We start from the raw sequence: 23,493 nt of genomic DNA, 5'->3' as shown, positions 1-23,493 counted from the left end.
GAGCTGGATGAATCCTTGAAGACCACGAGATCCACCGTCTCACTCCCCAGACAGGAAAGTCAGGCTCTGACTCCTGCTGTGGATTGCCGCAGGTCCCGGGCCACTAACTCCATCTCTCTGGCCAGCACCACTGCAGCCTGGGCCTCAGCTGGTGGAGAAAACTGGGCTCACCCACCGCCAAGGCAACTGCAAAAAGGGCACATGGCAGTCCTGGGCAGAGCCCAGGGCCAGGACGTCAGCCAGTGCACAGCAGGGAGGGCACCTGCCCGTCTCCACAGCCATCGTCCTCCTGGGCACCCTTACCAAAAGGCATTCCTTAAAACAAAATAAGGCCAGGCGCGGTGGCTCATGCCTGGAATGCCAGCACTTTGGGAGGCCAAGGTGGGCAGATCACGAGGTCAGGAGATCAAGTGATTCCACTTTTCTTCTCTAGGAAGTTTGGACATTCAGATCTAGTTGGTCTTTTATCATAGAGCTCCTAGTGTGCCTGAGTCTTACATTGTGAAAATCCTTTTCTACAATATTAGATGTAAGATGATATAAATGATACTGGATGAGATCAGGCTGGATGAGACCTGATACTTGTAAACATACTTTTTAGACGAAACCTCTGATTGCCATTCACTTTCCATTTGAACTCATAAAAATAAAACATTTTGGCTAGAGGGTGGAAGTAGGAAGGAGATTCATGTCTTTTAATTGCATGTCATTGTTTCATATCGAGACAGAACATATAGTATCCCTGGCTTTGGACCTACAGAAGGAAACACATTTTTCTACCTGCTGTATGCCAGCAGTTCCCGAACACCTGGAGGGCTTATTGCAGCATGGATTGCTGGTCCCTACTCCAGAGTTTCTGATTCATCAGGTCTAGGGAGGGGCCTGAGAATTTACATCTATGACATTCTCAGGTGCTCCTGGTTCAGAGACTATATTTTTGAGAACCACTCTTATATACTAACTGTAAATTGTAGAACTTTAGAAAAAAGCTTAGTTTGGTCTGGGATAAGAAGCACACAGGTAATGGAGCAAATCATGAAAAAGTCAACCCTTGATCCCAGGTAGCAAGCACGACACAGTGACAGAACACAATTCTTGGTTTTCATGATTGCAACTCATAGCCAAGTATCGAGTGAGAAATGCAGTTTCATTTGCAGGGCTTAGGCCAGGTGATTCTAGAAAAATAGGATTTAGTGATTAATCTCATGAGAGTGGGAATTAGTTATGTCCTTTTCCTCTCCCCCATCACTTAGCATTTAGCCTTACTTTAGAGGGTCCTGTATGTGTTTTAAACTTGTAAAGAACTTTGAGTGCTTATTAAATTGAAAGCTTTCCGTTGTGTGTGTGTGTGTGTGTGTGTGTGTGTGTGTGTGTGTGTGTAGAGACAGAGTCTTGTTCTGTAGCCCAGGCTGAGGTGTAGTGGCACAATTTTGGCTCACTGCAACTTCCACCTCCCAGGTTCAAGGGATTCTCCTGTCTCAGCCTCCCAAGTAGCTGGGATTACAGGCACCTGCCACCATGCCCAGCTAGTTTTGTATTTTTAATAGAGACAGGGTTTCATCATGTTGGCCAAGCTGGTCTTGAACTCCTGAACTCAGGTGATCCACCCACCCCAGCATCCCAAAGTGCTGGGATTACAGGCATGAGGCACCAGGCCTGGCTCAAAAGCTTTGTGTTTTTAAAGATGTTAGACATGTTTCTTGTTTTTGTTTATTTTGTTTTTTGTTTTAAAAAAACCAAAAAACCCTTAACAATAATATAGGAGAATAAGAACATTTTTTTCCAAAAAAGAGAAATCATTGTGATTATTTATCTTAGTGGAATGTTGGATAATATAGTCTGCTTTATCAATCATCAAGCACACTATAAAATTTCCATTTTAATAGGATTTGTACCTCAGTTGAGGTAATACAGTTTTAAAGTTTTCAAAGTGAAAGCCAGCCCCACCCCTCTCCTGGAGTGGACGGGGACAGCAGTTACATGGGTGGCTTTCCTTGTGACATCACAGGTCCTTCATGACAGGCTGCTGTCTGGCCACGCCTCCTTTCCCTTGCATCTTTCTCACTGACCAATAGGCTTGAAGCATTAAGGCCACGCCCCTATTCTGCATTCTAGTGTGGCCCTGGTTACGCCTCCTCTGGCTCAGTCACACAGCTACCTGGTAGGTGACTGGAGGTGTACAGTTGTCCTTGCCTGGATTGTGCTGATGTGGCCCCAACCCCACCGCCCTACCCATCCCATGATGTCCGAAGAAACCCCACAGATCAAATTGGCCAAGGCCAAGGAAAAGGTAAAATGCACCAGGTTGCGGCACCCCAACCCAGCCCCAGGCGCCCTCTGACAGTCAAGCTGCTGCCAGAGTCTGTGCCACTGCTGAGGCACACCAGGCTGGGACCCCCCTCTCCACAGTGCCTCTGGGCTCCCCACACCCAAATCTTGTAAGCCAGCCCAACCCCCTCGTGAGTCCTGCCCCTGCCCTCACCAGTCACCCCAGGGTGACTTTGAGCTGGTGACTCCCAGGGCTTCCCACTCCATACTCTGCCCTTACCTCCTGCTACCCCAAACCTGACCTCCTTGGGCTCTTTGGGCTCAGGTCTCCAAGGACCTGGGTGCCCCAGAACCTGCCCTCACTAGTTGCCCCATGGTCACTTTGGACAGGTGACTCCTGGGGCTCCTTGCTCCATACTCGGCCCTCACCTCCCACCACCCAAAGCCTGACCTCCCTGGGCTCTTTGGGCTTGCATCTCCAAGGACCTGGGTCCCAATCCTGTGACCCCCCCCCAATCTCAAAGCGGCAACTTGGGCATTGCACTCACGTGCCCTCCCCACCAGTCCACTGAGGAGTGGAATGTCGTGATGTCACAGTCCCTCTAGGAACTGTCATTACTGCCACGAGACCGGTCTTTGGTCTTAGGACCCAGTCCCCTAGGTGTTCTTGCCCATTTCTGGTTCCTCTGGTTGTAGCACAGGTTTCCAGCTGGAAGGGGATTGGGGACTGTGGGACCTAGGAGAGAGAGGGTTCAGGCTGCCTCACTCCCTTATACAGACACTGACAGTGTGAAAAGCCGACTCCTCCCCATGAGCTCAACACATTGACAGTGTCTCTGGGTGGCAATGGGAGAACGGGTTTGGTTTGGTTTTCTCCCAGGCTTCTACTCTCCAGAGAGACTCGAACATGGTTTCTGAGTTCCCCACCTCAGATTTGAATTCTGCATTGTTCTGGGACCACAGTGCCCCTCAGTCAGTGGTTTCTGGAGTAAGATCTGCCTATCTTCTGTGGAACAGATCTTGGGAAACTGAACTTGACAGCTTGAATCTTCCTCATCTCATCTCCACCTGGGGTACTTTGAGTGCCACAGGATAAATATGGGGTATCTTTCTGAAGCATCAGTTTCCTTTGAGTCTACTGAGAGACAAAACATTAATGTACTTAGGGGTGACAGTCAGATAAATTTATAAGAATATATAAGACTTCTCTCTGATATGAGGGTTGGGGTGTCCTCTTTCTGTTAAATTCCCAGATTTCACAGAAAGGCTGCCTTCTGCCATTAGGATACATTAATATAAATTTTGAGAGGTAGTGGTGCCGTTCTTCACACTAACAGACATGTGAGGATGTATGACTCTAAACCACACAGTGTACAGTTCCTGCCTACTTAATATTTGCTTTTCTACCTCTGCCTCTGGTTTTGGTCCCTGGCAGCTGCTGAGTTGTGGCAAAATCCCAGAGCTCAGAGCCAGAAGACTGAGTTTAAGTTCCATTACTGCCTTTTGTTCAGCCATGCTATCAATCCCTCTCAGTCACTAAGTGATTGTGACAACGCTTCCTATAGTTGTTGGTGGCATTAAATCAGATGGTGTATAAGAGTATTTTGTATAAACTGTAAAGCAGAATGTGACTGTAGAAGCTTGTAGTTCTCATGAGTATCACTGCTCTTCCTTTCCACAGTTGAGAGACGCTCATCCCCAGGCCAACCCTCGTGTTGGTACAGGACCAAGCGACACCAAAAAGAAGAACATAAATAATGGCGCTAACCCTGAGACAACCACTTCTGGTGGTTGCCACTCACCTGAGGATGTGAGTCTTGGCTGGCCAGGCTCCTGGGGACAGAGGGCCCAAGGGGTGGTGGAGGGTAATTGTTAAGATTGTGGAAGATCTCCCAGGCACTGGTGAAGAATTCTGGGTTGAATCCTCTCCCTCTGCTGGGGATATGATTTAGGGCAAATTCCTTGAGCTCTTTGGGCCTCTCTTTTCACATCTACAAAATAGGAGTGGTGTGGTTTGACCTACATTGGTGAAGTTTAAATGAGATTTGTCATTGTTGTTTTTATGTTAATCCCTAGTCCACGGCCTGCTGTAAAGTCTCCTTCTCGGGCTTGCGTTTCCTGAGGTAGAGTTAGAGAGTATCAGAGGTTTCTGTTAGCTCTGAGAGTCTGAGAGTTAAAGGCCCACTAGAATGGAAACCTCGGGGCCAAGGGCTCCTGTCTGCCTTTTCCGTCCTATATCCTCACTGTGAAGAACCGTCCCTGGCCCGTATGTGCTCAGTCAATGTTTGTTGAATGAAAGCACCTTTCTAAATCACAAGCTGGCAGAAGGGTGGGCTTTTCTCACACTCCGTCTCTGAAGGTTTCTGTGACTGTCTCTTCGAGAGAATCTAGTTTCGGACTTTCAGTTCTGTGGCTGTGGGCAAAAACCAACCAAGACCCAAATCCTTTTTCTCGGGAGTGGAGGACAGTTTACCAGCTGGTGTTCCCATTGGGTCTAAGAACTTTACCTTTAAAATCCATCCCTGGCCCCTGCCTACCCGCTTCCTGGCCTGGGGAATAGAGTCGAGGGGGCCACCCTCAGTCACCTTCCTTTCACTCTTCCCCACAGAAACAACAGAACCGAGCTCAGCAGGAAGAAGTAACGTGATTTCTTTGTTTACTCACGACATGACTGCTGGGTTTGGAGGGCACTCAGATGGAGAGGCCCCAGTCTCATCTTGCCCACACCCAGCCTGGGGAAGAAGGCTCACCCTTCAGATTCCACCCCATCCCCACAGGGTTCCTGATAACCTGGTCCCATGGGTGGGCCTGTCCTGGGCAGTGGTGCCATTCTGGGGGCATGTCTCTTGCTGTGCCATCTCTGCCTCCCCCGGTAAGAGCTCTGTCTTCCTCTTTCTGTAGGAAAAGAAGGCAAGCCACCAACACCAGGATGCCCTAAGGAGGGAGCTAGAGGTGAGTGGAGGGTGGAGAAGGTTTCTTTGCTTCTCTTTCAGCACTTGCTTGTCTTTTCTCCCAAAGGCCCAGGTTCATACCACACCAATCCTTACATTTCAGAACACGGAGCTTCAGACGGCGCTCTATTACAGCCAGCACGCTGTCCAGCAGCTGCAAGGTGGGAATCCCGCATCCTGTCATCTTAAAACCTGGCACTTTGACAGGCCTTTAGGGGGAGTCCTTTGGGCCGCATCTGAATGTCTCTCATTCCAGGAGAGACCAGGGATCTGGTGTGCCGCCTCCATGATTCATGGAAGTTTGCAGGAGAATTAGAGCGGGCCCTCTCTGCTGTCACTACACAGAAGAGGAAGGCAGACAGGGTGAGTCCAACCACCTGCCCCGTCCCCTGGGAGTGCGGCTTCGCAGATGGGGGAGTGAGCCTAAAAGTCCCTTCTGTCGGATGGAGTGTCCTGCTCAGAAGACAGCGTGGCCATTTCTTGCTGCTTTTGTGTGTGGTGGTTAGAGGCTGACGGGGGCTGAGTCGGCTGCTGTGGGTGAGTTGGGGGGTGCTGTGGGGAGCGAGCACTGGACATAGAGCTCGCAGGCCAAGTGCCCACCCTGCCCATACTTGGCTGTGGCGTTGGCCAAGTCCTAAGTGGCGGTGAGGGTACTTGTACCATAAAGGTACAGAAGAGTAGCTTGAGTGTGTTATTATTTGTGTTGAGAGAGGGAGCCTGTGTGTGTGTGTGTGCGCGCGTATATTATGGTCATATACAATAAACATGTTTGTAAGGATCATAAACATCTCAGGAGAGAGGAACAGTGTGGGGGGAGGTATTTCCCTTCTGTACTTTCTGAGTTTTGGACTATTCGAACGTATCATCCTTTCAAAATGTCAACAAAGGATTAATGTCCTCCTTCTTACCTGTGCCCCTACCCCCAGTGAAAGAATGGGCTTAGAGAATCAGATATACCTGGGTGTTGAAACCCCAGCTCTCAGTGATCTTAGGCAAGCACTTAACCCTTAATACCCCATGTTTTTCATCTACACGATAGAGGTAATAATGGTAACCGTCTCCTGTGGAGGTTGTGAGGATTAAATGGGATTGTTAGCGCAGTGCCTGGTGAAGCACTCAGTCAAGGTTCCAACAGTGGTAGTAATAACAGTAACAACAACAGCAATATTATCTGATGTCTCTGGACCCCTGTTAGCCAGCCATGAATTCAGTCTCTTTCCCTGTCCCTCCCACCTTTACTGAATTCTTTGAAAAACAAATGAGGGCCAGGTGCTCTGACTCATGCCTGTAATGCCAGCACTTTGGGAGGCCAAGGTGGGTGGATCACCTGAGGTCAGGAGTTCAAGACTAGACTGACTGACCTGGAGAAACCCCATCTCTACTAAAAATACAAAGTTAGCCGGCTGTGGTGGCACATGCCTGTAATCCCAGCTAATTGGGAGGCTGAAGCAGGAGAATTGCATGAACCCGGGAGGCGGAGGTTGTGGTGAGCTGAGATTGCGCCACTGCACTCCAGTCAGGGCAACAAGAGTGAAACTCTGCCTGAAGAAAAAGAAAAAGTAAGAAAGAAACAAACAAAACAAAACAAAAAAGAAAAACAAATGAGACTGTGGGCTTGGAAGTGCCTTGAGAGCATGTCAGGTGTGACTGGGAGTGGGGAGTGGTGTGTGGAGGAGTCACTGTGGCTGCTGTTCCTGGTCGGCCAGCCGCTCCTCTGCCTGCTCTATCCTGACTTCACCTTCTCTATTTGCAGTACATCGAGGAGTTAACGAAGGAGAGGGACGCCCTGAGTCTGGAACTGTACAGGAACACGTAGGTTGGGGGAAAGTGGGATGGGAGGTCTGGGGGCTCTTAGCCTGGGGGGTGTGCTGGGAGGTGGGGGGTACAGGTGGGCATGGTGAGAGGCTCATACAGGTTTTCATGTGTGCACAGGGAAGCTCTAGTGCTGGCTGTGCCACTGACTCACGGGGTAGCCTCAGGCAACTCATATCTTCTCTCTGGCCTGCCACCTGGGACTTGTAATTCCTGGGGTCCCATCCAATGCCACGGTTCTGTGGTTGTGGGGTGAAAGCAGAGGGTTGATCACCAAAGCGTTCCTTTCTGTTCTTCGTTCATTCCTTTCTCTACTGTCTCTGGCCATAGCATAATCGATGAGGAGCTGAAGCAGAATAATATCAAACTCCAAGAAAAACTTCGACTTCAAGGGACTCAAAAGTCTGAGATCCAGCTCAACGTAAAGGAGCTAGAAAGGAAGCTGGAGAGGGCCAAGCTCCTGCTGCCACAGGCAAGTGGCTGCAGCCCCGGGGGTTGCGGGATCCCCGTCCGGCTGGGACCATGGTCTAGGGATCGTGCAGGGTATGGGGAGGCTCCAGTCAAGAGCTAGAAAATTGGGGTCCTTGTTCTGGTCCATAGAATCCTCCAGAGTATGCTAAAAATCCACAAAGTGGGGCCCTGCCTGGAGAATCAGAATCTCAAGAGTTAGGGCTTAAAAATATATATTTTAAAGGATCATGGGTGAAACCCATTGTTTTATAGATTACATTTATATGGGTAGCTCATGAGTCTGTTTCCTTCTGAGGTTCAAACCAACACTTTCACTATTCCAGCAGCACCTGCAGGCGGAGGCTGACCACCTGGGTAAGGAGCTTCAGAGTGTGTCAGCAAAGCTCCAAGCCCAGGTGGAAGAGAACAAGTTGTGGAACCGCCTGTACCAGCAACAGGAAGAGAAGATGTGGAGGCAGGAGGAGAAGATACAGGAGCAGGAGGAGAAGATACGGGAGCAGGAGAAGAAGAGGCAGGAGCAGGAGGAGAAGATGTGGAGGCAGGAGGAGAATATACGGGAGCAGGAGGAGAAGGTACGAGAGCAGGAGAAGAAGAGGCAGGAGCAGGAGGAGAAGATTTGGAGGCAGGAGGAGAAGATACGGGAGCAGGAGGAGAAGATACATCAGCAGGAAGAGAAGATACGGGAGCAGGAAAAGAAGAGGCAGGAGCAGGAGGAGAAGATGTGGAGGCAGGAGGAGAAGATACAGGAGCAGGAGCAGAAGATACGGGAGCAGGAAGAGAAGATGTGGAGGCAGGAGGAGAAGATTTGGAGGCAGGAGGAGAAGATGCACGAGCAGGAGGAGAAGATACAGGAGCAGGAGAAGAAGAGGCAGGAGCAGGAAGAGAAGATGTGGGGCAGGAGGAGAAGATTTGGAGGCAGGAGGAGAAGATGCATGAGCAGGAGGAGAAGAGGCGGGAGCAGGAGGAGAAGATGTGGAGGCAGGAGGAGAAGATACGGGAGCAGGAGCAGAAGATACGGGAGCAGGAGGAGAAGATACAGGAGCAGGAGGAGATGTGGAGGCAGGAGAAGATACAGGAGCAGGAGGAGAATATGCACAATCAGGAGGAGAAGATACGGGAGCAGGAGGAGAATATACGAGAGCAGGAAAAGAAGAGGCAGGAGCAGGAGGAGAAGATGCGGAGGCAGGAGGAGAAAATGTGGAGCCAGGAGGAGAAGATACGGGAGCAGGAGGAGAAGATACAGGAGCAGGAGGAGAATATACGAGAGCAGGAAAAGAAGAGGCAGGAGCAGAAGGAGAATATACACAATCAGGAGGAGAAGATACAGGAGCAGGAGGAGAAGATACACGAGCAGGAGGAGAATATACGAGAGCAGGAAAAGAAGAGGCAGGAGCAGGAGGAGAAGATACGGGAGCAGGAGGAGAAGATATGGGAGCAGAAGGAGATGATGCGGGAGCAGGAGGAGAAGATGTGTGAGCAGGAGGAGAAGCTGTGGGAGAAGGAGGAGAAGATGTGTGAGCAGGAGGAGAAGCTGTGGGAGAAGGAGAAGAAGATGCGGGAGCAGGAGGAGAAGATGTGGAGGCAGGAGAAGAAGCTACGGGAGCAGGAAGAGAAGATGTGGAGGCAGGAGGAGAAGATACGGGAGCAGGAGAAGAAGATCTGGGAGAAGGAGGAGAAGATACGGGAGCAGGAGAAGAAGATCTGGGAGAAGGAGGAGAAGATACGGGAGCAGGAGGAGAAGATACACGAGCAGGAGGAGAATATACGGGAGCAGGAGAAGAAGAGGCAGGAGCAGGAGAAGATGCGGAGGCAGGAGGAGAAGATACAGGAGCAGGAGAAGATACGGGAGCAGGAGCAGAAGATATGGGAGCAGGAGGAGATGATGCGGGAGCAGGATGAGATGATGCGGGAGCAGGAGGAGAAGCTGTGGGAGCAGGAGGAGAAGCTGTGGGAGCAGGAGGAGAAGATGCGGGAGCAGAAGGAGAAGATGTGTGAGCAGGAGGAGAAGCTGTGGGAGAAGGAGCAGATGATGCGGGAGCAGGAGGAAAAGCTGTGTCAGCAGGAGAAGAAGATGCAGGAGCAGGAGGAGAAGATGTGGAGGCAGGAGAAGAAGCTACGGGAGCAGGAAGAGAAGATGTGGAGGCAGGAGGAGAAGATACGGGAGCAGGAGGAGAAGATCTGGGAGAAGGAGGAGATGATGCAGGAGCAGGAGGAGAAGATGTGGGAGCAGGAGGAGAAGATGTGGGAGCAGGAGGAGAAGATGTGGGAGCAGGAGGAGAAGATGCAGAGGCAGGAGGAGAAGATGCGGGAGCAGGAAATGAGGCTGTGGCAGCAGGAGGAGAAGATGCAGGAGCAGGAGGTGAGGCTGCAGGAATAGGAGGAGAGGCTGGGGGAGCTGGGGCGGAAGGCTGAGCTCTGGGGGAGCAGGCGGAGGTGGTTGCAAAACCCTGGCGATCATACAGAGTGACCTCACCACAACTTAGCAGATGGCTCCCTCTGCTTTTCCACCAGTCTGTGTCCTATAGTTTAAACGGTGGGAAGAAGGATGTGAGATTTGAGGCTGGGGAGGGAGGCATGGGCCTCTAGGCAAGGGAGGCAGTCACTTAGGGCTGGAGGAAGGGGCCAGGTGCCAGGGGCCTGGGCAGATAACAGGGCTCCACTGTGCCCTCGCCACCCTGTTTATGGGCCCAGAATCTGGAAGCCAGCCACTACCTACCCTGGTGCCTATCCTGCAGGTGGAGTTGAAGAGCCAATAGCCTCCGAGTCTGCAGCAGCAGCGAGACCATTACCCGGGTCACCCGCAGCAGTACGTGGCCGCCTATCAGCAGCTGGCCTCTGAGAAGGAGGCTCTGCCCAGCTGCAGCAGCAGGAAGCTCAGGGCAAAGTGGTGGTCGAGATGGCCACCAATAGTGCAGGAGACGCAGGTGAGGGAGTTGATGAGGGTGGGGCCCTCAGGGGGACGACCTGGCAGCCTCTGCGGCTTCTCACTCTCTTTCCTGGCCCCTTAGGAGCATCTGAAAGCTGCCATCTACCGAGCAGATGACAAGAAGGCACAAACAATCTAAAAGCCGGCAGCAAGGCCTGGAAAGGAGTCAGACGCCATTTAGAATATAGTCTGAGCACAAACCTGAAAAAAAAAAATTATTTATTTTAAATTGTGGCAAAATACTGGCCAGGCGCGGTGGCTGATGCCAGTAATCCCAGCAATTTGGGAGACTGAGGTGAATGGATCACCTGAGGTCAGGAGTTCAAGACCAGCCTGGCCAATACAAAAATTAGCCGGGCATGGTGGCGCACGCCTGTAATCCCAGCTACTTGGGAGGCTGAGGCAGGAGAATCGCTCGAACCTGGGAGGCAGAGGGTGCAGTGAGCTGAGATCATGCCACTGCACTCAAGCCTGGGTGACAGAGCGAGACTCCTTCTCCAAAAAAAAAAAAAAGTTTCTTCCTTATCTTCCTTACATGTATGTTTCTATTGGTTTTTTTCTTGTTCTTTCTCATTTAGTCTTGTCTTTTCTTATGGCATTCCTAGTAAACTTTTATCTGCCTCCAGAGAGTATTGACTTTGACTTCATGGCACACAATTGGAGTAAGCGCAGATCACCTTCATCTAGTTTGGGACTAAGCTGGTTCAAAGCAGGTTTTAGTTTTTGTGACGGCTGGTCTATTTTTTATTCATTTGGACTCCTAGGGGTGACCCTTCTAGGGTCCCCACCAAGGTCCCATCTCCTTACTGGGACCCAAATTCTCATTAGGTCATTTCAGCCCTGTGAGTGCCAAACATTCAGCTAGGGTCTCCAGCCTCTTAACCACCACTTCAGACTCAGTTTCTTAACCTCTTAGCCCTCTACTGTTAACCAATCACCAAATGTCGGAAAAGCACTACAGACTGTCAGGGTCACCTCCTAGGCCTGGTCACTCAAGTCCTGACTGAGGTCTCCAATTACCTTCAAACAGTTGTTTTTGGTGGGGGGCACATTTTTGTCCAGCTTCTGTAACTGCTTTTGTGGGGAGGCTAATCTATAACAAGCTACTCTGCCTTCAGTGAAAGTTGAAAACCTTCATCTGTTTTTTTTTTTTTCTTTTGAGATGGAGTTTCGCTCTGTTGCCCAGGCTCCAGTACAGTGGCGTAATCTCTGCTCACTGTAACCTCTGCCTCCTGGGTTCAAGCAATTCTCCTGCCTCAGCCTCCCGAGTAGCTGGGACTACAGGCCTGTGCCCCCATGCCTGGCTAATTTTTGTATTTTTAATAGAGACAGGATTTAACCATGTTTTCCAGGCTGGTCTGGAGCTCCTGACTCAGGTGATCTACCCGCCTCGGCCTCCCAAAGTGCTGGGATTACAGGCGTGAGCCACTGCATCCAGCCCATCTGTCTTTTAAAAAATGTTTTTAATTTGAGGTATAATTTATCTTCAGTGAAATGCACAGATCTGGTATATTTTGATCATTTTAACAAATGCATTACCCATGTGACCCACCTCCTTTGAAGATATAGAACATTCGTATCATCCAGAAGGTTCTCCTGTGCTTTAACCCTGTCCGGCACTCCCCCAGCAGCTGATGAACGTGCTGAGGACCTTGGTACAGGATTCTGGCCTCCCCAAAAGAACTGCTTTGACAAACCTGCTTGCCTTACCCAGCACTAAGGATAAACAAACTCTGAAAATAAACGCCCCTTCCTGGCCCAGCAGCCCACAGCCTAATATTTATACCCCAGCTTTCAGAAATGTCACTCGCCTGCTGGTTCACCCTCACTAGGGTGGCAGCGGCACAGGAGCAGCTGGGCTCACCCGTTAAACAAGAAGCCAATAGCTGGACAGTGACACTCAGACCCCAGCCTGGGTGAGCCTGGCTGAAAGCCCCCTTCTTTCAGGTCCCACTGTGGAGAGAGGGGGCGGAGCACACGCAACTCCACTGCCCTCCTCATCCTTCAGCTGTGCTTCCTCCTGGGAGAGGGAGCCGCTCATTAACTTGGCCAAAGCCGCCTTGAGGGCTGTAGGTTTGACAGACTGGGTGTGTGGGGGCCACTGTGCTAGAGAGAGAGGCTGGTGTGTCAGAAGGCAGCCACCTGGCCAGAGAAGGGTCAATGCCCTTGGTGACCTCCTTCCCCTGGCTGGACACAGCGCCCTGCATTCTCCATATGTGACTGCTCCCCTCAGAGCTGCCTCCAAGGGAGGGGTTCTAACCCTGTGGGTGGGGACATTGTGTTAGTTTACAGTGGGCCATGGCTCCCTCTGACATCTCCAACTCAGAGGCAGTGGAGAGAAGATGAGAAATTCCCTGCACCTCCTCCCTCAGCACCCACCTCTGCACACATCCACATACGGAGACCCTGACGGTGGTCCCTGGGGGTGCCGCCATCTACGCCTCCTTTCCATGCCTGCAGCAGCCATGCCCACTCTCCAGACCCTCACCCTCCTGGCTCAGTAGAGGCTGCACTGCCCTGGGTCCTGCCCCTACACCTGGGCCGCTGTACCCGTCCGTTCCCCCAGTCGGGTTCTTATTTCCTCCAACAAGTAGGAAGCCTGTAAGGTCACCTGCTGAGCAAGCTGGGGGAGAGAGTAGGGCGGGGCTGGGAGGATGTTCTATGGAGATGAGATGCCTGCCTACGTATTTGGGGACTTGGAAGTGTGTGGGGCAGTTGCAGTGTTTCTTAGGTGTGGTCCTGGGGCAGCCTACACCACCCCATAGAGATTTCCGGGCCCCACCCTAGGCTCACAGGACCAGAATCTCCGGGAATGAAGCCTGGGAACTTGCATTTACACGGGCATCCGGGTGATTCTGACATGATTGAAAACGCACTAATAGTATGTGGCAAGTTCTTTATAAAAGGTAAATTCATAGCTGCCTTTTACTAAACATAAATCTAACCTTTCATTCCTCAGTGAAGGACACACACCCCAGTTGAAAGTCACTGTGCCTTTCCAGATGCAGAATCTGACCTGGGAGGTTTTATTATAATAATGCAAGGGCAGAGTCAACATCAGATAATGCACTATTAGCAAGCTAGCATTTTTTTTTTTTTTTAGACAAGGTCTTACCGCCACCCAGGCTGGAGTGCAGTGTTAAGATCTTGGCTCACTGCAACCTCCACCTCCCTGGCTCAAGCAATCCTACCCCCAAGCCTTCCAAAGTGCTGGAATTACAGGTGTGCATGACCACACTGGCCCTATCTCCCTTAGTGTATAGCAACTATCATATTTAATGGTAAATTTTTAGAAGAAATTTTCATCAAAGTTAGCACGTAGACAAGGGTACCTTCTATCACTGTCTTTATTGAACATGGCACTGGAGGTCCTAGGCAATGTGTTAGGCTAATACATATGAAATTGCCATGTTTTTAAGGTCATGAGATGCCGGGCGCTGTGGCTTACGCCTGTAATCCCAGCACTTTGGGAGGCCAAGGTGGGTGGATCACATGAGGTTAGGAGTTCGAGACCAGTCTAGCCAACATGGTGAAACCCCGTCTCCACTAAAAATACAAAAATTAGCTGGGTGTGGTGGCACATACCTGTAATCCCAGCTACTTGGGAGGCTGAGGCAGGAGAATTGCTTGAACCTGGGAGGTGGAGGTTGCAGTGAGCGGAGATTGTGCCATTGCACTCCAGCCTGGGAGACAGAGCGAGATTCCACCTCAAAAAAAAAAAGAAAAGAAAAGAAATCAGCCAGTCTCCGTGGCTCACACTTGTACTCCCAGCACTTTGGGAGGCTGAGGCGGGCAGATCATCTGAGGTTAGGAGTTAGAGACCAACCTGGTCAAAATGGTGAAACCCCATCTCTACAAAAAACAAAACAAAACAAAGCAAAAAAAAGAACACACACACACACACACACACAAATTAGGTGGTGTGGTGGGTTACTCAAGAGGCTGAGGCAGGAGAATCTCTTGAACCTGTGAGGTGGAGGCTGCAGTGAGCCGAGATCACGCCACTGCACTGCACTTTATTTCAACCTGGTGACAGAGCGAGACTCTGTCTCAAAAAAAAAAAAAAAAAAAAAAAACAAGAAACGAAGGAAATAAAATTTTCTAATTGCAAAGAAAATAACTACCTGTATTTGCAGACCATATGATTGTCTATACAGAACATCCAGAAGAATATACAGGGATGCACTCGAGTCTGGGTGACAGAGCAAGACTCTGTCTCAAAAAAAAAAAAAAAGACAGTATTTTGAGAGTAGACTACTGCTTTTTATTTTCACTTAATGTTCACAAGCCTTAAGTGTAGGCTGCCCAGTCAACTTTTGTTGTGTGGGGTGCTGCTCTTCTTTAGTACCCAGGAAAGACGAGAACTGTGCCTGGAGGAGCCAGAAACCACGATCTTATTTCATGAGACTTGCTCACCTTTTGGGCGGTATCCGAGGAAGCTGATGTCTGACCTGTGGTGGTCGCACCCAGGACCCTTGGCTTAGGCTCAGTATCTGGTGTGGCAAATCACTCAGTATATGTCTTAGTCTTTTTTCTCTTGCTTATAACAGAAGATCTGAAACTGGGTAACTTATTAAGAAAAGGAATACAGTTATGGAGGCTGAGAAGTCCAAGGTCAAAGGGCCTTCCTGTTAGTGGAGATTCTGCAGAATCCTTAGGCAGTACAGGGCATCACATGGTGAAAGGGCTGCGCGTGCTAACATGCAGGTCTCTCTTCCTCTTCTTAAAAGCCACCATTTCCCCCTCCCACGATAACCCATTAATCCATAAATGGGACTGCCATTCAAGAGGGCAGAGCCCTGGTGATCCAGTCACATCCTAGAAGCCCCACATCTCAGTATTGCCGCATCAGGAATTAAGTTTCAACATGAGTTTTGGAGGGGATATTCGGCATAGCATTGTGATAGTGCTACAATTTTCTTTTTTTCTTTTTTTTTGAGATGGAGTCTTGCTCTGTCGCCCAGGCTGGAGTGCAGTGGTGCGATCTCGGCTCACTGCAAGTTCCTCCTCCTGGGTTCATGCCATTCTTCTGCCTCAGCCTCCCAAGTAGCTGGGACTACAGGCGCCTGCCACCCCGCCTGGCTAATTTTTTTTGTATTTTTAGTAGAGACGGGGTTTCACCGTGTTAGCCAGGATGGTCTCAATCTCCTGACCTCGTGATCTACCCTCCTTGGCCTCCCAAGTGCTGGGATTACAAATAGACGTGAGTCACCACGCCCGGCCAGTGCTACAATTTTCAAACCATTTCTCAATGGTGTATTTTTTTCAAATGTTAAAAACCTAGTGGTTTTTGCTGAAGAATTGATCTGATTTTGTAAACTTAGAATAAAACTCAGATATATGGCATGTACCTTACTAGATGGCTTTATAACGTGTGTATAATGTTTGCCTACACTTCTGGGTCTAAAATAGAAAGGAGTTGAAGGATGAGTATCATGTGCAGAATATCTTAAAATTTGAAATGAAACATGATAAACTCAAGGCTTGACTTTTAAACAAACTGTGATGGGGAAATGAAGAATTAAAGTTGGTAACCGGGAGAAATACTCATTTAAAACAAAAACAGAAAAGGATATTTGAGTAATGCATTCTTTGCTTTCCTAATGCTTATTCTTGGTGACTTGAATAGTTATTTCAGAAGTTAAAAATTTTCTTTTTGCTACAGTTTGCTTACTCCGGAATAATAAATAATGATAATAAATATTTTTTATTTATTATAACAAATACTAATTCTGATATAGTTATAATAATTTACTCATAATAATATATTGATGATAGTTTATTAATATATTGATATTTGTTATAATAATAAATATTCCTTAATAATAATAGTAAATATTCCAGAGGAAGATTTTTAAGTGAACCTAGAAAGAAATTATAGGTTTTGTAAACTCATGTTCTACCTGCCCTTTATGTTTCAGGCTTGGGATGATGTAGTTCGTAAAGAAAAACCTAAAGAGGATGCATATTAGTATAAAAAGCATTTAACATTAGTCCATGAGAAGAGTCAGTTGAGCATTGCTGAAATTTATGAGCAGGAGGACACCAAACTCAACCAGATGAGGAAGCCTGTAAGGCAAAACCATTATCATTAAAGAAGTAGAAGTAGAGAACTAGGCTTTTTGTGACTGTTGAAATCATGAAACAGGAATCTTGAGTTCTTCAATTACCTCGTTTAAGTATAAAACAGAACATGCTAGGAATAGAAAGGTTATAATAGTCCCACTGAATGTGAGGGGTTGGGGGAGTTCGCTTTGCAATTAGCCTGTGGTCACCTGACACTTTTACAACTAATTATTAACTTTATAGCAATTATTATGGTGGTGCTGCAAGTTTAAAGTTGTTTCTCATTGATATTTTGAAGTTACTGGTATGTTTTACATGATTATGAATTCATTATCATTTTAGGTCTGTTTTTTCTTTCATTTAAAGAAATCTCTGGTTAAATAGCAGGGCAAGGTCATATTCCCAGGAATATTATATTCTGATATAATAATTGAATTATTCCTTCACATTTGATTTATTGGGAATGTGGTTAATATGTGCTTGGGGATCAGATGGCATTTTTATTCTGCAAAAACCATTTATGATTCATACCAGATTTTGTTAATGAATGCCACTCAGGTAGCAACAGCAAATTGCCCTGATGCCACTGTGAAGTTGAAGAACTGAAAAGATTCGAATTTAAATTCTTCCTGGCTGCCTTGGCAATCCAAGATGGGTAGCTGAAGGAGAATGCACACAGTTTCATTTGAATCTTTGAGTAGATCCAGTAGATGCAGGAAGTATTTGGTGACCACGAGAGTTGAAAATTAAATATGTAATGCAACAGCTTGTGCCTGCCCTAGATGTCAGTTTCATTTCTCTCTCAGAAGTCGATAGCCAGTTCAGAAGTTTTTGAGGATGGACTTGGAGTTCTAGTGTATTAATGAACTAGGCTAATTCTAGACGTGAAATGATGGTAAACAGTACGTGTAGGAGCCTCTACTCACAGTTGTGTATGTAATGTGGCTCAGAAAAATGCTGCCTAGCAAATATTTGATTTTACAGATATTATTACCTAGAATGAGGTGAAAGGACACGATTAGGATTTTTTTTCAGTGTGGCGTAAGTTGAAATAGTAAGAAGCAGTGGTAGCGTAATTCCTGGCCATGCCTGGAAGGTGAGTCCTGACGAGGAACATTGGAACAGACCTGGATGCATCTCTGGCATCAGGGTCAGGAGGCAGCGAGCATGTTGCTTCCTAGCTCTGGTGTTTTTTTGTTTTTTTTTTTTTTGTTTTTTTTTTCATGTCTTAATAAACAAACAAACAAAAAGCCCTCTTAGCCATTTAGAATAAGCATTTGGGTCCTAGGGGAGCAGAGCAAGAAGTATGAAATTTACTTTTTCTCTTCAGTAGAGTTAAAATTGCTGTCAATTTTTTCAATGTGATTTGTCAGAATAAACCTTTAACATATTATATGTAAATAAAAGAAAAAAAAGTCCCTACAATCCAAATGGATATTTGGATAATTTTATGAAGTCTATATTAACACTTTAGTTCTTTTTTATCAGCCCACAGTAAAGTCCCATATCCACGAAGCAGTTGCTGCCCTTTCCTCACTAGCCCCAGCCCCAGCAATCCCCAGTCTGCATCCTATCTTTGTGGATTTGCCTATTTTGGATATTTGATATAAATGGAGCCTTACAATATGCAGCCTTTCATTTCTGACTTCTTCCATTTAGCATCATGTTTTCAAGACTGTGGCATCTGTTAGTGCTTCGTTTCTTTCTTATGGTTGTATGGTATTCCATTGTGTGTATGTACTCCAGTTTATCTGTTCATCCGTTGATGGGCATTCAGGCTGTTTCCACCTCTTGACTGCTAATTGTGCTGTGCACATGTATTTGTTTGAGTACTTGCTTTTAATTCTCTTGCTTTTACACCTAGGAGTGCTTGCTGGGTCAGATGGTAATTCTCTGTGTAGCTTTTTTTTCTTTTTCTTTTCTTTTCTTTTTTTTTTTTTTTGAGACAGAGTCTCGCTCTGTCCCCCAGGCTGGAGTGCAGTGGTGCCATCTCAGCTCACTGCAAGCTCCTCCTCCCAGGTTCACGCCATTCTCCTGCGTCAGCCTCCTGAGTAGCTGGGACTACAGGTGCCCACCACCATGCCTGGCTAATTTTTTGTATTTTTAGTAGAGATGGGGTTTCACCGTGTTAGCCAGGATGGTCTCAATCTCCTGACCTCATGATCCGCCCGCCTCGGCCTCCCAAAGTACTGGGATTACAGGCATGAGCTACCACACCCAGCCTTCTCTGTTTAGCTTTTTGAGGAACTGCCTGCCAAGCTTGTTGCCATTGTGGCTACATCATTTTACAGCGCCATCAACAATGCACAAGTGTTCCAGTTTCTCCATCCTTGCCAGCACTTGTTATCACTTGCTGTTTTCTTTTAAGAAAAATTGTAGCCATCCTAGGGGGAATAGCTTACTTCTCTACAGAAGTCAATACCAAGGGAATTAAATTTTAAATTTTGCATGTCATAGGCAATGGTTACTGTAGCTCCTAAAATGCACATCACATTTTTCCTTTGGTGGGCGCTGGAACCATCTGGCACTGCTGCTTTTAATTTTGCTTGTGGAATGTTTGTTTGTAGCTGAAGCTTTGGTGATGAGAAATTGGGAATACCCTCATTTGCCTTTAGTGTTTTGTCATGTGATATATATCAAGCTTCATAGTTTGATGTTGTTGAACTTATTTCCTAAGCAAAATACAGCGGAAGAAGAAAATCCAGAGTACACAGAAATTCAGATGATGGATTCCCTCTTTTTAAAATTGGATGCCCTCTCAAACTGCCACTTTATCCCTAAACCAGTACGTGTGTTAACAGTTCATTGTGTAGCTAGAGCAGGGTGACCTTAATCGCTTTGAACCTTTCGGATAGCTCTTTTTTTTTTTTTTGAGACGGAGTCTCGCTCTGTCGCCCGGGCTGGAGTGCAGTGGCGGGATCTCAGCTCACTGCAAGCTCCGCCTCCCGGGTTTACGCCATTCTCCTGCCTCAGCCTCCCGAGTAGCTGGGACTACAGGCGCCCGCCACCTCGCCCGGCTAGTTTTTTGTATTTTTAGTAGAGACGGGGTTTCACCGTGTTAGCCAGGATGGTCTCGATCTCCTGACCTCGTGATCCGCCCGTCTCGGCCTCCCAAAGTGCTGGGATTACAGGCTTGAGCCACTGCGCCCCGCCTCGGATAGCTCTTGACTTTGTTTCAGGATACAAACCTGCAGCAGTTCCCTGTAAATTCCAACGCACGGTCTCCATAAGGAGAACTCACTTCTGGTGCCATGACAGTTTTGGCTCTACCCATCTTCAGTGGGCCCCTGCCAGACGGTCAGCCACAGCCACAGGGGCCCCTTCCCCCCTCGCTCTCTCAGTCTTCTGTTGCATTTTCATTGTATAATGGGTTTGGAGACATTTGGGTATCTATACCCAGCATTTATTGAGTATCTGCTATGTGTCATACTAGGTCCTTTACATACATGAACACTTAATGCACACAACACAGAGGCAGGTACTATATTTTCCATTTTGCGAGTGAGAAAATCAAAGTTTAGGGGGTGGGAGGGTGAGAACTAACTCTGAGTCCGTGCTCTTTCCACTGCATGGTGTTCCCTCACCAGGCCCAACCCTCTCAAATGCTCCTCTCCTGTCCGTTTGATTGTCACCCAGACTTGGCTCAATACCTATCTACTCCTTGGAGCCTCGCCTCCTACTCACCACCTTCTTTGAACCCATAAAACATGCTTGTACCATCCTTTGGTCCTTGCTCACCTGTTGCCCCTTGGTGCCTGTGTTGTTGTCTGAAATGGAATGTCATGGATTAAGAACTAGTCTAGAAGTCAGAACCTGAGTCGAGTTCTGCTCCTAACTAGCTTTGTCATACAGGCAATCACTTCACATTCCATCTGTACAGAAGAGGTCATCTCCAAGCTCCTTTCTGATTAGTTGATGGGTAGGTGATTTTTTTCTATGCAAATATTTTGTCTTCTCAGACAGTAAGCTTTTATTACTGTTTTATTGTTTATGTGTATGGATGTTTTTAATCCAGTTGTAATTACATGCAAGTAAGTTCTTGATGGCAGGAACCATCTTTAGATTCCCAAAGTGCTAAATGTAAAATAAACAGGTGAAGAGATGAGTAGAATTTCTCAGCTCTTCTTGTCCAGCAGGTCTTACTGATGTGAAGGACATGAGCCCTTTCTGGGCCTTACTTGTGTGATCTGGCTCTTCCAGCCCATTTGGTCTCCCAGGCTTGCTACCCACAGCCCCACTGATCTTCCAATTCCTGAAGCAGGCCAAGTCCCTTGCTCCTTCTTGCTGTGCTCTTCCCCTGACCCAGTAGGCTGCACTTCCTTTTTTGCATGGCTGGCTCCTTTGTTTGCCCAGGCTAGATGCCTTCCCCTCCTCACAGATGTTCCCTGGCTCCTTACCTAGGGTCGAAAGCCCCTTCCCACCTCACTGCATGTGTCACCACCGGCTCCTTTTCCTCATAGGTGCATTGCACATTTGCAGTCATTGGCTGGTTGTTCATTGCTCTCTACTTCAGGCAGCACAAAGTGCATCTACTGTTCCACTGTGTCCCTCACACTGGCCGGGATCTAATGCAGGGAAACCCTTAGACATTCCTTGGAGTATTGGAAAGTGAAGGAGAAGTGAATGTATTTGTGTCTATGTGCCCCAAATGAAAAGCCTTTCTTTTTTCCACCATAAGAAACGTGGAATTGCTAGTGTAAGTTCTCCTTGATACTACCTTTTTCATGTTCAGCTTGGTATTTCACACACCATCTCTGTAAACTCCATTTACCAATCACAGCCATCATTTTTTGTGGCTTTTTGGACTCTCATTTTCTTTCTTTTTAAATTTTTGAGACAGAGTCTCACTCTGTTGCCCAGGCTGGAGTGCAATGGCGCACTCTCAGCTCACTGCAATCTCTGCCTCCCGGGTTCAAGTGATTCTCCTGCCTCAGCCTCCCAAGTAGCTGGGGCTACAGGCACGCACCACCACACCCAGCTAATTTTTGCATTTTTAGTTGAGATGGGGTTTCACCATGTTGGCCAGGATGGTCTCGATCTCTTGACCTCGTGATCTGCCCACCTCAGCCTCCCAAAGTGCTGGGATTTCACGTGTGAGCCACTGCACCCAGCCCATTTTCTCTATATTTCTCTTTAAATGCTAGAAGGGAACACAGTGTTCTTAGTAACTGTTCCACTGGTGGTCCAGTGGAAGAAATGATTTCTTTCACACACTCATTTTTCTCTCACTTGAAATCCAGGATCCCATTGTGTTTATGGCTTGTTTTTGTTTTTTGTGAAGTTTCCTTGAGCAAATAAGTCCATGGACAGGACGGTGATAAGGAAGAAAGAGTGCTACTGCAACTGTAATATATAGTCGCCGTTTTAATCGCAGGATCACAATGAAACCTGTTTTAACGACTGAATTTCTCAGGCAGTTCTTTAAAAAAAAGTCAAAAATCTGAAGCAGATGGTCCTTCAATTAACATTGCATTCTTTCCCCCTCTTTGTAACCGATAGGTTTGATTTATTTTGATACCGTTTTAGTTTTTCAAAATAGTTCAATATGATTTCATATTGCTGTTTATAGAGATGTTTTCAGTAGCCGAAAGATGGCAAATGTATCAGGAGCCTATATTTGACTCTTGTTCTCATAAACATCTTTCCTTGCATCTTTTTCCATATACTTCTTAGCGCTAGCTTTTTTCTGTAAGCAAAGTCAAGATAATAGTAACAGAAATCAATAAATCTTACCAAACAGTATTTGCGGTTGTTTGAGAATGTCCACATGCATGGCAGATAGGAATAGTTAAGGAAGAGATGGAAGAACTGGTGTTTGAAGATGGTGGAAATGTAACAGTGTAGAAATACACACTGTTGGAATAGTTTTCAGACAGAAAACCCTATAATACCCAGGTGTTATGGGATCCTGAAGCAGCCTGTGCCGCCCTCAGCACTGCCATCATGCCAGTCCGCTTAGGACTTTGGCTGTCACCATATCTAACATTTTAAGTAATCTCCACTAGGTTTGCTGACTTGCAAGCAAGTGAAAAAAAGATAATCTTGGCCGGGCATGGTGGCTCAGGCCGGTAATCCCAGCACTTTGGGAGGCCGAGGCGGCGGATCACCAGGTCAGGAGTTCAAGACCAGCCTGGCCAAAATGGTGAACCCCGTCTCTACTAAAAATATAAAAAATAGCTAGGCGTGGTGACAGGCACCTGTAATCCCAGCTACTCAGGAGGCTGAGGCAGGAGAATCACTTGAACCCGGGAGACAGAGGTTCCAGTGAGCCGAGATTGTGCCACTGCACTCCAGCCTGGGTGATAGAGTGAGACTCCATCTCAATAATAATAATAATAAAAGATAATCTTCATAAAGTATTTTATATATTATACTTTAAGTTACTAGGTTCACAATTCACACATTTTATGGTAGAGGCCTTTCTGACTTCTCATTGACTGTATTATGTTTTTCTAGCCTGTACCAGAAATTAAAAGTTGTGCCAAATCTGCCCTCCATGACCATGGAGGAAGTAGCACCAGTGAGTGTTAGTAATGCAGCTCACCTGGCCCCAGAGGAGACCAAGGTAAGAAGTCAGTGTTAGGCTGCAACGAACCAACATTGTGTCACTGTACTCCAGCCTGGCGACAGAGCAAGACCTTGTCTCAAAAAAAAAAAAAAAAAAAAAAAAAAGCCAGTGTTGAAACCTTAGGTGTCTGTTACAAGTTAGTTGATTATAGCCAGAATCCATTTATCTAATGTCATTTCCCTTGCATTTGTAGTTTTTACTCCAATGTATCTCTGCAGTTTCTGAGTATAAACTAATAATGTTATAATATTCAAATACCGGTCTCCAGTATTCCGGCTTTATTATGAGGTACAGGTTTGAGAGTTACTATAAAAGCAGTTTTTAAATAGCTAGTATCAATATCTTGTTATAATCCAATCCGAATATTAGCAATGATATCAGGTTTAAAGCAAATTGCTTGCATTGCGTACATACTAGCAATACCTTAACAT

The 23,493-nt window shown here is 47.2% G+C and overlaps 2 protein-coding genes across 2 annotated transcripts in view; one reads left to right on the top strand and one right to left on the bottom strand.

The window, feature by feature from the left end:
* LOC117070951 (E3 ubiquitin-protein ligase HERC2-like) overlaps positions 1-14,065 on the bottom strand; it is a 35,821-nt gene extending 21,756 nt beyond the window's left edge. Inside the window, exon 1 of the mRNA XM_033190722.1 lies at positions 14,014-14,065. The gene's annotated coding sequence lies outside the window, so the exon portion shown is untranslated. The remainder of the gene's footprint in view (positions 1-14,013) is intronic.
* LOC117070954 (golgin subfamily A member 6-like protein 22) lies at positions 2,204-11,050 on the top strand. Its single transcript, XM_033190725.1, has 12 exons — positions 2,204-2,290; positions 3,950-4,078; positions 5,170-5,220; positions 5,287-5,380; positions 5,476-5,582; positions 6,973-7,031; positions 7,362-7,503; positions 7,826-7,998; positions 8,125-8,370; positions 8,418-8,734; positions 8,990-9,861; positions 10,511-11,050. Exons 1-12 carry the CDS (start codon positions 2,207-2,209, stop codon positions 10,565-10,567), a joined length of 2,331 nt encoding a protein of 776 aa, XP_033046616.1. The 5' UTR covers positions 2,204-2,206; the 3' UTR covers positions 10,568-11,050.
* Positions 14,066-23,493: the final 9,428 nt, after the last annotated feature.

The sequence above is a fragment of the Trachypithecus francoisi genome, unplaced genomic scaffold (assembly GCF_009764315.1).
Source record: "Trachypithecus francoisi isolate TF-2019V2 unplaced genomic scaffold, Tfra_2.0 Lachesis_group3, whole genome shotgun sequence".
Classification (NCBI taxonomy): Eukaryota; Metazoa; Chordata; class Mammalia; order Primates; family Cercopithecidae; genus Trachypithecus; species Trachypithecus francoisi.
The sequence above is the reverse complement of the archived record's forward strand: the minus strand, read 5'-3'. Positions and strand labels throughout refer to the sequence as shown.

Bases quoted from the DNA above. Each gene is read 5' to 3' on its own strand.
- LOC117070954 (XM_033190725.1), top strand. From the start codon at position 2,207: ATGTGGCCCCAACCCCACCGCCCTACCCATCCCATGATGTCCGAAGAA. The intron at 4,079-5,169 runs GTGAGTCTTGGC...CTCTTTCTGTAG, and splicing joins GTTGCCACTCACCTGAGGAT to GAAAAGAAGGCAAGCCACCA. The intron at 8,371-8,417 runs GCAGGAGCAGGA...GAAGATTTGGAG, and splicing joins CAGGAGCAGGAGAAGAAGAG to GCAGGAGGAGAAGATGCATG.